General features: G+C 49.2%; 1 protein-coding gene across 1 annotated transcript; it reads left to right on the forward strand.

Moving 5' to 3' along the window:
- Positions 1-3,673: 3,673 nt before the first annotated feature.
- Positions 3,674-4,376, forward strand: LOC118645206 (splicing factor, proline- and glutamine-rich-like). The gene is made up of 2 exons (XM_036285841.1): positions 3,674-3,742; positions 3,789-4,376. The coding sequence occupies exons 1-2, from the start codon at positions 3,674-3,676 to the stop codon at positions 4,374-4,376; spliced, it is 657 nt and encodes a 218-aa protein (XP_036141734.1).
- Positions 4,377-15,028: the final 10,652 nt, after the last annotated feature.

Genomic DNA, 15,028 nt, shown 5'->3' on the forward strand with positions numbered 1-15,028 from the left:
AGGTTCGGAGCTCGAGCCGAAATCGCCCGCCGCGTATGCAAGGGCCGAACGAAACAGCACGGAGTTTGTGACGACACTGCAAACGCTTCATCGAAGATACGGACGCATGCCGCGGAGGATAAACTTGAGCGAATATATCACAAACCTGCGACGGAGAGTACCATCTTTACTTCGGAGGACCGTTCACCGATCTCCAGGGATGCGCGGACTTGCGACGATTACGGCGTGCCCGCCAGTACGAACGGAGATACCAAACACCGGAAAAGCCGAAGGACAAAGCGAAGGCCTCGCCGCCACCATCGCTCCCGCCTACGGACTCCCGCGAGTGCTGCGGGGGCTGCGGCCACGCGTACCTACTCGCGGTTTTGCAAACGACCACCGAAAGCTATTTTGCTCCCAGTGCGGCAAGGAGGAGTGCTGACCCGCAACTGCCATGGCACCCCGAGAAACGCCAAGCAGGCCGAGGGAACAGAGGGGGGCCCCCCGGTCTGCCAACACGGACGCCACCATGCACATAAGAAGCCAAACTACCGAGCATTCAACCTCCGCAACATACCGACCGATCCGCGACCGCAGGGGAACATAGAAATCGCTGGCCACAAGTACATCGCTTTACTGGACTGCGGGGGCCGTCCCTGTCCTACCTGGCATCCGACACCGCCGAGCAAGTACGGCCGTACGCCCGGGTGCGACCAATTTCCGCCGCCGTACACCTAGCCGATGGCCGGACCAGCACGATCAAGGAGGAGGAGATACACGTACATGGTCCAAATAGGCCGCTACCGCGGGTTATCACACATTCCACGTGCAGCCGGGTTTGACCCTCCGCCGTCATAGCCGGGATACACCTGCTCCGCAAGGCCGGCCTTTCCGATGGGACCTACCAGAGATCGCGGCCTTATCACCGAACCACGAGGCGATCACCGGGCTCGCCCCCTGGCACGCCCGCCCACAACAACGAGAGCTCGAAGCCCCTCCTAGGGGAATACCTACCGAAATTCGAGCAAACTGCGCGGTACCACACCGCTCACCGAACATCGCATACGACCTACGCGAGGGACAGGAGCCGATCCGGCAGAGGGTACCAAACCTTCAACCCCGCTATGCAGCACATCGTGGACCAAGAGATCGACACCATGCTAAAGGAAGGACACATCAAACCAACCAGCAGCCCGTGGACTCCGGAGTCGTCCTAGCAAAGAAGGATGGGAGATACCGCTTTTGCATAGACTTCCGGAAGGTCAACGAAGTCACCGAGAGAGCAGACGCCTATCCGCTCCCCGCCGGTCCAACACATACTCGACCAGCTCGGAAGCCCGGGTTCCTGTCCACCATCGACTCTAAGAACGGATACTGGCAGGTCTCACTCCAAACCCGCAAACCGGCCAATGACCCGCCTTCGCCATCCCGGGCAAAGGACAGTTTCAATTTACTGTGATACCTTTCGGGTTACACGCCGCTCCGGCCACCTTCCAACGACTGCTCGACCGACCGCGTCATCGGGCCGGACATGGAGCCACGCGCTTTTGCTTACCTGGATGACATAGTGATCTTGGGAAAAACATTTGACGAACATCTACAGAATCTGCGAGAGGTGCTACAGCGGCTACTAAGGGCCAACCTCGAGATCAACCCCGACAAGTGCCACTTCGCACGCACCAGCCTCAAGTATCTGGGCCACCGTCGTCGACAGAGATAGGGCTGAGAACTGACCCTGAAAAACATCCCGCCCCCCACCTCCCTACCGGCCCTCCGAAGATTTCTAGGAATGACATCGTGGTACCGCCGCTTCATACCGCAAATGCGCCACGACCACAGCACCCGCTGAACGACCTGCTCCTGAAAGGCAACCGGTGGGAATGGTTCGACTCCACAGCAACAGGCGTTCGAAAAGTAAGGGACTGCCTGGCCATCGCCCCAGTGCTGCAGTGCCCAGACTTCTCAGTACCGTTCGTCCTACAAACCAACGCCAGCGATGCCGGACTAGGAGCAGTCCTCACGCAAAACATCCAGGAAGAGGAACGAGTCATAGCCTACGCCAGCCGGGCCCTCCGACCGACCGAAAAGCACTACTCGGCTACCGAGAAGGAATGCCTTGCCGTCTTATGGGGAATCAAGAAGATGCGGCCATACCTGGAAGGCTACAAGTTCAAGGTGATCACCGACCACTTCTCACTCAGATGATTGCGCTCTCTGGACAACCCGACCGGCTGCCTAGCCGCTGGGCCGTGACACTACAGCAGCACGACTTCACCGTTGAGTACCGGAAGGGGGCCCTCAACCATGTGCCGGACGCTTTGTCGCGCGAGCCTCTTGTGGAGGGAGAGGAATGAAGAGACAAAACACCGACGGACCAGGACCTAGCAGCCATCTTGCCCTGCAAATGGCACCAACGGATACTACAGGCCGTGCAAGAGGACCCCGCGCAGGTATCCGGGACTACCGAGTGCAATGGCGACCGCCTATACCGCCATTTCCACGAACGCCACTCGACCGACGAGGACACCGAAGCGTCCGCCTGGAAGCTGTGCCTGCCGCTACCGCTAAGGGAGGAGGCACTGAGGGAGTGCCGCGACGCCACCACCGCAGGACATCTGGGAATAACGAAGATCCTCGTTCGACTGGCGCAGCGATACTACTGGCCGGGGATGTTTTGACAAGCCGCCAATTACGTACGGCAATGTACGAACTGCCGGGAACATAAGCCCGTACAACGACAAACGGCCGGGCTCCTACACCACGCCAACCGTAGACGCTCCGAACATGGTCATCGCCGTCGACTTGATAGGGCCACTGCCGAGGTCATCCGAGGGCCACACATGGATACTGGTCTGCCAAGACGTATTTACGAAGTGGATCACCACCAGAACCCTTACGACAAAGCCACCGCTTCCGCCCGTCACACGAGCCGTCGAACGGGACATCGTACTGCAACATGGATGCCCGAAGAGGGTCATCACGGACAATGGACGGCAGTTCGAGAGCCGCGAGTTCCGCGACATGATCGCCCGAGCCGGAATTGAGCACCGGAAAACCCCGCCATACTCGCCCCAGTGCAATCCTGTCGAACGAGCCAACAGGACGTTGAAGACGATGATCGCGCAGTTCATTGGCCAGGACCCCCCGCCAATGGGATCGACACCTGCCACAGTTGACGTTCGCCGCCAATACCGCCATCCACGAAAGCACTGGATATACACCAGCAATGTTGACGTATGGACGAGAACTTAGCGCGCCCGGCACACTACGAGCGAGGAACAAACAAACTCTGGGTGACGCACCGACCGACCGGCCGGCCGCGCGGATCCGGCAGATTCAAAAAATGCGCGAACAATTGAGATCGCACCCGCCGGCAAGAAGAAGCTACAACAAAACAGGCACGGTATTACAATCTGCGAAGACGTGACTGGAGGCCGGACATAGGGCAACACGTCTACCGCCGGGAACACCCGCTGTCGAACGCCCAGGAACATTTTGCGGACAAGCTAGCGCCTCGCTACTCGGGACCATCCACCGTCGACAAACACATTCTCCCCGGTCATCGTCCGCCTGCGTGATCAAAGTATAGGATCATCGGGACCGCACATGTCAAAGATTTAAAGGACGCCGAAACAAGACATGACCGGGAAAGTATATAAGGCGCGACGGGTACGAAGAAGAAACGACAGTCGACATGGGAAAGCATAGGAGCACCCTCCGAGAGCGCCTCACACACGCCATCACCGGACCACCGCGCATCCCGGTGAGCAATCGGCCTTTCGAGGCAACGGCGCTAGACGACCAGGCAGCCAACCAGCCAACCACCGCCGTCCAGGAAGCACCCGCGCCGACAACGTCCGCAGTCCGACGACCGCCGACCATCCGCCAGCGGACCACCCGCTCACGACAAGAGCGACTGTACGAGACGGCCCCCTCCAGCGCAACAACCGCCTCAAGCCACACTTCTGGCCACCTTCGGGTCCACCCTCTCGGATCTCGACGACGACGATGACAACGGCCGCGAGGGGACCGCCGAGCGCACCGCAGTTGCACCTGAGCCCATGCCGGACATAACGTCGCTGACGATCGCGGGGCCCAGCGCGGCGCCACCAGAGACGGCCCCATCGGCATCGACGCCCGCGACGCTGCCGACGCCGCCGCCAACATCACGGCCCGCACCACCGCCAAACGCCGCTGCCGATGACGCCCGCATCGCCGCCGACACAGCCAGCACTCCTGCCGATGACGCTAGCGCCGCTACCGACGCCGCCAGCTCCACTACCAACTCCGGGGTATTTTACCGGACCCCCGCCGCCGGAGATCATCCCAGCAGCATCACCGCCGCCCGGACCACCGATCCCGCCAGCCGTCGCCACCCTGGAGGGGCCCTTCCCTGAGGACTCCGAACCGTGCCGTGGGACCGCATCCGCCCGGGGCAACGATACCGCCACCACGTGCACGGACGTAAGATTATTGTTCAGCGCCGCCGCGACGGTTCATGGCTCCTAAAATAAAGTTCTTGTTTGTATATAAGGACAGGGTCTGCCGAGGGGGAGGTGTAACGAGCCGTTCCCCCGCTACCGCTAGAACGGAGGTAAGGCCGTTACTCCTACCTCGCTTGCTCCCTCCACTCTTCTCTATTTCCCTCACCACCGAGTGGAGGGTATATAAGCCCTCCACTCGCGACAGAAGGCAGAGCTTCCCCGATCCGCGCACTGAGCAGACCGAGCCTCCTGGTGAAGTGAACCAGGCTTCCTAGCGCGCACATTGAGCGCCATAACCTAACACTTGATCTTTCCCGGCACGCAGTGAGTGCCTTCCTGGCCGCGTACCAAGCGGCAACTCAGTAGCACGTCCCGTACCCCAGCTCTCGACCGCGCATTGAGTGGTCGCACGCGTCGTCTCACCCGGATGCTCCGCACTGAGGGGGAAACCGGCACCGCGATCTGTCACCCACGCGGGGTGACCGAGCGATAGCGTCGACCGATCAGCTGATGCGTCGAGCAGCTGATACCGGGCACCGTGCCGACGTCCACGCCGATTCACAGCGCCGCTAGCGTCAGGCCTTAGGGCCACAGCGTACCACCGCACCGCTGCCGCAGATACTGCACCCACCGCCAATCGCCGCGCCGACCGACCAACGCGCACGCCGCCGTAGCCAACCGAGGCATCACGCCGATACCGATCACACGCACCGCCGCCATAGCCAATCAGGGCACCGCACCGATCACGCGCAGACACGAGCGCATCCCGCGACATGGTCGCCAACACATAACGCCCGGATACCTCGCATTTCGAGGACCACACTGTATATATTAGCGCAGGGAATTGTACATATTAGCACAGGTTTATTATTAATTAATAAATCATAGCATTAGACCGAACACACCGTCTTCTCACTTATTCGAGCCCGCCGCCCGGACCCTGAATCCCGCGGCTATCCGCAGCCAATAAGCATACAGGATTCACGGTTACAAGAAAAATAGGAAACACTTTTTGTATACTGAAAATTTAAGCTATTTTCAAATTGCTGTAACTCAGCGAAAAATCATCGTAGAAACAAACGCCGGCGGTGGCGTTTTCGGCGGTGTTGTTGGTGCCCGTGGCGACGGTAGTGAGGATGACGACGACGACGCGATGCTTATGGGACGCGAGGCCAGATAAGGTACGTCTTGTTTGGACAATCCCACAATGGCGTCGCATTCGTACCATGTTCCGCTGACGCTTATTAATTGTGTGTCTATGTTGTCCGTGTCTTTATGCATCTTTTTTCTCACTGGAGGTGACGACGACGACGATGATGGTTGTAGTAACAATGGTGGTAATGACGGTGGTGGCGTTGGCAATGAGACACGTTGCGACGGTAGTGGATTTGGTGATTTACCACCTCTATAGAATGTCGCTGGTGTCATTCCTTTGTCAATGTAATATTGGTTGACAAAGACGAGCGACGGCTACGGCGACGGCGACGACGACGACGACGACGACAAGGACGACGACGACGTGTAAATATTTCGCCTTTGTCTTCTCCGTCTTCCCAGTCTGGACCACGCTGCCAGTTCTCACAAATATTGCGGGGTCAGACGTTTCCTATCGTTCATTTTCTTGTATTTGCCGTCCTTGATCATTTGCAATGTACGTTGACCCCTTTTTTGGCTAGCGTGGCCAGATATTTAGGGAACACGTGCCACCGCGTGCACGCCGTTTCCCTTATTCGCTGATAAAGGGCGGTGTTATTTTCCGCCTCCAATGTACACCTCACCACCTTTCCGTACGTTGTTACCGGATCAAGCGTTATAACTTTGGTGACGTAGTCCGCTTGAACCGGCAACTTGTGGAAGCGTGCTCTACAAATCGGTTCTCGATACTTTGAATATAATGTCAAAAAGGTGTCGAGACTAAAAGCGTTATCGCTATCAAGTAAACAATTTTTCACGATAACGTTTACGTCTACCTTATTTTGAGCATAAGCTTAATTTAGAAATTGTTTCATGTACGCCCACGTGGCGTAGCACGCTACTACGTATTTCTTTGCGTCCTCCACAAAACGGCCGTCGAGTGGCCCAATGCTCGACGACAACCGCTCGATGCACAGTTGTACTTTGTATACGTGACGGACAGCGTCCATCACATCGCTCGGGATGACGGTTGAAAACAATGGATATTCAATCCTATCCGATTCTGCGTCATCGAGCGGTCGTAATCTTATCAAGCCCCCCCCCTCGGTTTAATCGATTTGGCTTCGCTGCCGTTGATGAACATAATGTTCATCATGGTGTAATTGTATATCGTGCTTTTTCCATGCACGAAATACATGCACCTGAAATGCGCTCTTAATGTACGTGCGACCGTCGCCGGTGTTGCGTATACGGTATCGGTATCGGTGGTGGCGACGGCGGCCCCGCTATGGTATTGGTAGTCGTCGTCGTCGTTGTTACCGCGCGACAGTCGCGCGAGCAACGTTAAATCCGCACCAATACTCTTATTTACATACTCCGCCCAGTTCGAGAAGCGCGTAGTTGCCGAGATACTGTGTTAACTTTTTATTTTTGCACGCAAAAACTTTCCCTCGCTGCGTCAATTCTTCGCAGGTCGAGTTGAAACTAGAACGTACAACGGAACGGCTCGAGAGTTTGGCAACACGCCAGGATAGAGTCAATGTCGCCGTCCATTACGACATCATGGGCAGTTGCATAATTGGTGCTCACGCTGCGTGGATTTAATAACTTTAGCGCCATTCTCTCTTCGCATTCGTCCTTGTTTCCTAATTTCTCCAGTCGTCTCTTTATGCTGCGTATTTTTCGTTGACTATTGGCAACGATTCTAAACCGCCGAGACGTCTGCGGCTGCGGATGTTGCCGTTCCTCGTCCGACGACGACGACGACGACGACGACGGTTGCGGCTGCGGCGTCAGCGGCGACGACGACGACGACGACGACGTCGGTTGTCGAGCCCGAAATTTCTAAGTCTCGAAACTCGTAATATTTCCGCAACGTTTTTATTATTTTTTCATCGTGCTTGTTTTTTGCCGGTTTTGTTTTATCTTTGGGGGTTTGTTTAAGATTATTTTTGCTCATTTCATTTAATCCCACTCCCCGTTGCGGCTTCGCTAACCGGGCGTGCCCTCACCTGCTCGGAAAACATGACCCCAGTGCAGGGCCCCGAGTTTCCCCGGGGGGTCGGCATATGTCGCTGGCCGGAGGAATAATCATCTCCGGCACGGGACTCCAGCCCCCTACTCCCCCGCGGGTCGGGGCATCAAGGCCCACAGTATCCGCAGGCTTTCGGGGATCCCTGACCTCCGACCTCCAGGGTACCGCAACCTCCAGGGTGGCATTACCCGGGGGGTCCCGCGGACGGATGGGGCGAAAAGGAGGCTGCGACCCCTTCATCGCCTTGCCCGCCGCCCGCTCCCGGGTAATCACCTCCCGGGAAACGGGCTTCCCTCTGCCCAACGGACAGCTTCGGAAGGGACGCAGTCGCTGTCCGTTGGGCTATCAACTGGAACGCGCGCACGCGCGCGCGCGCGCGTCACTAGGCCCAGACCCCGAGTCATTCTCGGGCGGCTCTGGCAACCCGCGTGCGCGCGGGCCTGGCCGTTGGACCCCGGCCTCTGAATCCGAGCGGCTCCAACGGCCACGTCGTCGGGGAGGGGGGGAGGAAAAAAGTCGGTAATCTCAAGGGTAATGTCCGTATATGTAAGGTCGCACGCGGCCCAAAGGCCACGTTGACCCCAGACATCCGGACCCCGCGAGATTTCCTTTTTTCTCCCCCTCCCGACGACGCGCGATCCCAGGCTCGCTCGACGGACTCTTGGCACTCTCGCGAGAAATCGCGAGGGTGAGCCTCTCCACTGCGGCAAGGTGGTCCGTCGCGTCGGAGAGGGACAAGGCGTAGCGTATGTCTACGCGACGTGTACGTTCGATACGCTCCCTCTCGCTTCGAACGAGTCCTACGTTCCTCTGCATCGGACCTAGTAAGTAATAATTTTTTTACGAGTAACGTTTGTATGTGTCATTAAACAGCAGTTAACAATTTTAAACCAGGAATGGGTTTTGCCCCCCCAAGTAATAAAAAAATTTCCAATAAGATAAAAAGTAATATCATTAATCAATAATATTTGTTCGAGATGGCGATCGTTGATTGTGAATTTATACACAAGTATATATGAATTTAATAAGAGATTTACGATTATACTAACAAATGTAGAGGAAAATAAATTTTTATACATCCCAAAAACGTACACAACTGTAGTTTGACGCGCGCGCTTGCGCGCGCGCGGCAAACTCAACTTTTAAGCGTGCTCTGCGCTAGAAGCAAAGCGTCTAGTTACATTTGCCGTATGAGGACGAGCGTGGTCCTGCATAAACACAAAATTCGAATGTGACTGAATAACTAAAATGACATTTAAGAAGTCGCAAAGAACAGCCGCAAGCGCGCGCGTGACGAACCGCGAGGTCCTTATCTTTGCTGTGAAACACATACACACATACACACGCGCGCGCGATGTGCACAATTCGACCGGCATCTTCCAAGTGGTGCACATTGGATTACGCTGTCATTTTAAAAAAATGTAAGGTTGACTTTGTAACTTGGTCAAAAGGGTGTAAAAAAATTGTTGAAAAAACGTTGTAAGCAATTTCAGCAGGTTCAAGAATAATAAACACGTGGAATACAAATGTTACATTTTATGAACGTTAGTGTTTATTACTGGGGAGTAATCGTACTATAAAACTTTGCTTTAGCGATGTAATTGGATCTTTTTTCACAACAGTATCTTAAACTAAACAAAAACCGTAAAACATGCGATTTTTTACGTAAACTTTGAACGCGATTTGTTGTTAGAAAAAGTAAATCTGTAAAAAAATTAATAACATTCAAAAGTGCAAACTTTCAGCTTTCCAACGCTTTTTTGCTGAGCGCTGTACGTTGATTTGCTCACGAGTAACAAGCGATGAAAGTCAAAATAACCATTTTTTCTTAAAATCTCAATAACACGGTAAAAAAAAATCGTACAATAATAAACAACCACTAAAAATAAAAGGAAAAGATCCCGCTCTAAAATGCAAGTAACAAAAATACTCTATGATTTTTGTCACGCGAGATGCAGCGCAGCAAATTGGCATAAAAAATTTTCATTTTAACGGGTCAAGCTTCATCATTGTGCCACGTTGGTGCCAGGAAAAAAAGATAACTAAAATCGCCAAAAAGCGTTTGAAAGAAGAAATTTCAAGCTTTAAAACGCTTTTTGGATTTTGTTTCTACGATGATTTTTCCCTGAGTTGCAGCAGTTTAAAAATAGCCTAAATTTTCGGTATTCAAAATATGTTTCCTATTTTTTTTAGTAGTATATTTTATTATTTGCTTAATTATTTTTTAACGTTATTACATATTACTATTTATTTTGGTTTTTTGTTATATTTATTTTTAGCATCAATAAATAATAAAAGGTTAATAATTTATTAATATTAAGTTTGCAGTGATTTTATAAACAATTGTGTGTGTGTGTGTGTGTGTGTGTGTGTGTGTCTTACTTATTCTGTTTTTGTTATCAATCTTGCGTATTTGAAGGCTAAATCATTCCACGCAGTGACCTGTACCGTGTCTTCACTGTTACTTAGAATAAAATTAAAAAGATGCCACTTTTTGCCATTTTTTCGGATGATTTTATTTGAAATATTTACGTCACATAAGCTGTTATTTCACTATAATGTAAAAAATATATTTTATTCAAATAAAAGTGTGTTTGATTAAAATTAATAAATGTGCATGTGTACGTGTGCACGTGTATGTACGCGCGCACGCATGCTTGTATGGAAGTGTGCATGCACCGTATACGCATGCAAACGCACGTGTGTTTTATAGTTTTGAAAAGTTGTATACTTACAAACTTGTATCCTCTTCAACTACATCCTTCAAAATTTCTTTTTTTGTAAATAAATTTGTATTTGTAATTTTATTTAAAGTTATGTTATCATTTTCGTCAATGTTCTCAAAATCATTTTTGTGTATAATTTGTTTTGAAACCATTTTAATATTTTTGTTTTATTTAAATTATGTAAATAATTTTATAAATAATAATGTAAATGATATTCAATTATGAAAATAATTGCTTTTTGATTTTAACTGACAATGAATACGATATGATTAAATTTTAATTTTTGTTTTATTTGAATTTTACTTAAATAAAGCACAAATGATACACTTTATTACTTGCGTAGGTTACTTCAAAATAAACGTTTCCATAGAAAAACTTTTGATATAAAAAAATGTCTTTTGTTAAAATAAATAATAGAAGATTAAATAAATATATTAAAGGTGCTTCCCCATGCAGCGGAATAGCGTAACGCGGAACGAGAGCAGAACCAATCACGAGCGTTCCGCAAGTTACAACAAGCTTGCGGGACGCTTGAGTAATATTATGAGTAATAGGCGGGTTCTAAACCAGACAATGGGGATGACGTCACTAGGGGAAAGGAGAAGAAGAAGGGGCATGTTTCGGAAAATCCTTTGGGTCCGCCGCCGCTGAGGTGTACAGATAAGGGAAGGAGTTTCTTCATATCTTATATACATATATAGCGAGACTCTTACAAGGGGACCTTACGGGTCATGGGTCATCGATTTTTTTCATACTTATAGGATTTGAAGATCAGTACCCGGACTTCAATTTCCTAAAGCAGTACGATGCGCTTGTCAAAAATACTCGAGAAAATCGATTTTGAAGATTTCCGATATCTTTAAGTACAGAAAATTTTGACGTATTGTTAGAGCAGCTCGTAGCCGAGCGCACAGAGCTCTAGTTTCGTAAGCGCGGAGTTGCTGGTTCGATTCTCGCTGGTCCCAATTTTTTTTAAATAAGTCAATGCAGTTTTTTTTTAATTGTATATCTTAACATTTATCAAATTGAAATGCTAATTAATTATTAAATATTTATTTGTTATTTTTAAATAAAAATTAACATCCCTTTATTTTTATTTAACGGTAAAGTACGAATAGCACAGCATCTGCTCTCTCGGAACCCTTACTTCTCCCACTTTTTGCAAGGCTGTTTTTTGTTCACGACTAGATGCGAAAGAATGGGGATCGACCAGGATCGACTTACAATAAACTCGACTTGTAAACTCCGACTAACGTGTTAAAGATACAGCATAAAATGTAAGCGATAAAATAACTGAATATTATTTGTACATATTATTTTTGCATTTAACAATAAGTCGTTTTCCATTTTTGTACCAAATTTTAATTTATTATCAATATTTGCATTTTCAAGCAAGTGGCAATTAAAAATAAAAAGTTGTTAATTTTTATTTAAAAAATAACGAATAAATATTTAATAATTAATTAGCATTTCAATTTGATAAATGTTAAGAATAGTTAATCTATGCGGGTTTCACGATCGGGTCGACTGAGGGGAATGGGGGGTGAAGGCAAATCAAATGGGAAATGAGGGGGGAAAAGTGGTGGGGGGCCGAGAAAAAGTCGCGCCGAGAGGAATAGCATACGGTCGCATCCGGGTGCTTTGAGGGGTTCGGGGGGGAATGTAAAAGGGGTGTGAAACGAGGGGGGGTGTAGGAGTGGGGGTAAGTGCGCCGGTCGAGAAGGGTGTCTGCGGGTGAGACCGTACGGTCGGAGACGTAAGTGGGCACGGTCGCCGGCGTAAATAGGAAGTGAATATGAGTTTTGTCGAGGAGATCATGGGGAACGCGCCTTTTGTTTTTGGCGCTTATTTCCTCGTTGTTTGTTGTATGTTATAACGCAAAATGGAGCGTATAAACGCACAGCGATCTGTATTGTTTGGAGGCTGTGAAAAGACGTTCGTTGACGTGAATAAATGTCTATTAGTATATACATATATATAATTGTATGTTATTGATAAGTATAATAGAAATAAAATATTAGCTCTAATACGTCGTTGCGTAATTTTTTTTTACGGCGGCGTAGAGCGATCTATATATATTTAATCGACGATGCGTAATCTGAGCGGAAGGAGGCATCTATCGAGAAATCGTGCGGTTTTATTTCGTCGTTCTTTACTCGGCAAATCGTAATTGGTCGAGAGCCTCGTGGAGGAGTATGGGGGAAGGGAGGTAGGTATGGCGAAACGTAAATCGGAGTAAAAGAGAGAGAGATCTGTTATATTTTTCGCCGATGCGTAATCCGAGCGGAAAGGCGCATCCTCGGAGAAACCGCAGGGATTCGGGCGCGACGCGCGACTCATCCCGCCGTTCCTTACTCGGCAAATTCTAATTGGTCGATTTCTCGTGACTTATTATATTGTGTGGTATAAAAAATTAATCAATATCCTTAGGATATGCGCAATACGCGGTAATGTGTTGGTATGAAGAATAAAACAGTGATTTGTTGCGAATGGTGTGCATTAAAATTGGAAGATATATAAGAGAATGCGTTAGGAGCGCTGTTACAGTTTTAGACTTATTACCGGTTGGTGTTGCATTTCTTTCAGAGTATATCGCAGGTATGTAAGGAAAGCAGTCCCATCCTATAAATGTCTATAGTAAATGTGCAAATATATGTTGTACAGTGTGAAACGATATGGATGTGGAATCGCTTGACGAGAGTAGAGTGGATTCACCGGCTTATTTTTCAATGATCGATCTGGTGACCGAACTCTGGGATCCGACTGTATCGGCGACGCGGAATATCAGGCTGATTATCGCGTCTTTATCGAGTTATTTAACGAGGAACGTAAAATGCGATTGTGAGTCAGTCAAGGGCGCGAAATGCGAGTGCGAGACACGTCGAGTTTGCGAGGCTATGGAGATGAGGCGTATGTTGAAAGATATCTATCGATTGTGGATCGCGAAGGGTACGTTTAAACCCGTGTGTCTCAGAATAGATATGCAGAACTTTCTCCGACAAAATATTTCCAATGAAACGTACGCCCGATTGGTAATGGGTATAATGACGGAGGCCGCATATAGTTTTTGGTTGAACGAGGTTCGAGGATACGTCCTAAGTTTGGATACGGAAGATTGCGGTACTCAGACCAATTTTCACGCCGAGGAACAGAAGATAGAGGAATCTCAGAGGAAGAAGAAGAATCCGAAGAAGACGCGGCCTATCGACGCGATGTTCGATTCGTTCGCTGATCACGATACCGGTTTGATATCTCAGAATTTAACGAGAGTAAAGGATGGGCGAGTGTTCGTAATGAGAACCCCTGGAGAAAACGGAGAGCGTTTGGTTCGCGTGAGTCTGTACGAGGTCCAGGATATAAAGAGCAGAGATAAGTCAGACTGGTGGAAATATTCTAATTTTCGTGCGCAATTTCTGTATTCCTCGTCAGAAACGGATCGGAAGTTCGTAATATTGCGCGAGCTCTTCGAGATCGTGGCGACCGAGTTGATGACGGTTTCGGGAGTCGTGAGGGAGGTGCGGGATCAATTTAGAGGTACCGGCAGCAGCGACAATGAGGATAGGAAGCGAAAACGCCTTGATGACGAGTCAACGGACGCTGATAAAGTCGACGCGACCGTACAGGAAGCAGCTGGTTCTTCGTCTTCCGCCTGTAACGCTCCGAATAAAAAATAATGTGTGTTACGTAATACGGCCATCGATAATATGTATTTGCGAATGATTTAGCGCTTTAATAGCGTTATATTGTATATGTGTAATAGATATAAGAAAGCAAAACATGTATTTAACATCAAGAAATATATTACTGTTTGAAGAAAAAAAGCACGTTTATTTTTTGCAAAACCAAGCTTATACTAGTGTAGTGGATAGATGTATAGGGTAATATAAAAAAATCAACTGTGATACGTTAACAGAGACAGGTTATATCTTTATTTTTTTGTAGGAATACAAATTTTTTATTACAACTATATACGAAATCGAGAACGGTACAAATTAAAAGAATCCGAAACAGATAACGGCTAGTTCGCAATCGACGATGTCGTTGGCATCGAAATGCGCGCTCTCACGGATCGCGCGCGGACCGTCGGCGGGATTGTCGAGGCTCGCGGCGATCTCCTGGAAATGTTTGACCTTCGCGTCAATGATTCTCGTCATCGGGGAGAGCGCCTTGACGATGCGATCGATGCAGTAATCGTGGTCGAACATAACGATCACGGTTGAGAGCGATAGGATCAATCGATTAGAGGGATGTTCCAAACGTAGAATAGGCAGATTGTTGATTTTCCCAACTCGCAGGAAAATGTTGTTTCCGATCGTAAGCAATTCCATGCTGTCGTCTGCGTTGTTGTTGTTGTTGTTGTTGCTGGAGCGAAGTGTCGTTATTATCGTAGATTTCAGTTTTACCAGTTCCTTCCACTCGTCGATCGTGAACGAGATCTCCTTTCCGTGACAATCTCCGAGTACGATGTTCACGTACGACGGTGACTTTACGACGACGCCGATGTCCAGGTACTTGTATCCTGTTTTTGTCAACGTGTATCGTCTCGCCAAAATGCGGGGAAGATCGGGTCACGCGTTGACATTGTTGAATCTGTAAGTATCATTATCTTACTTTGCGTGCGTGGATAAAAGCGTTTCAAAAGTAAAATAAGACTACTTACGTTTGTTTTC

This window comes from Monomorium pharaonis, chromosome 4, assembly GCF_013373865.1.
Source record: "Monomorium pharaonis isolate MP-MQ-018 chromosome 4, ASM1337386v2, whole genome shotgun sequence".
Classification (NCBI taxonomy): domain Eukaryota; kingdom Metazoa; phylum Arthropoda; class Insecta; order Hymenoptera; family Formicidae; genus Monomorium; species Monomorium pharaonis.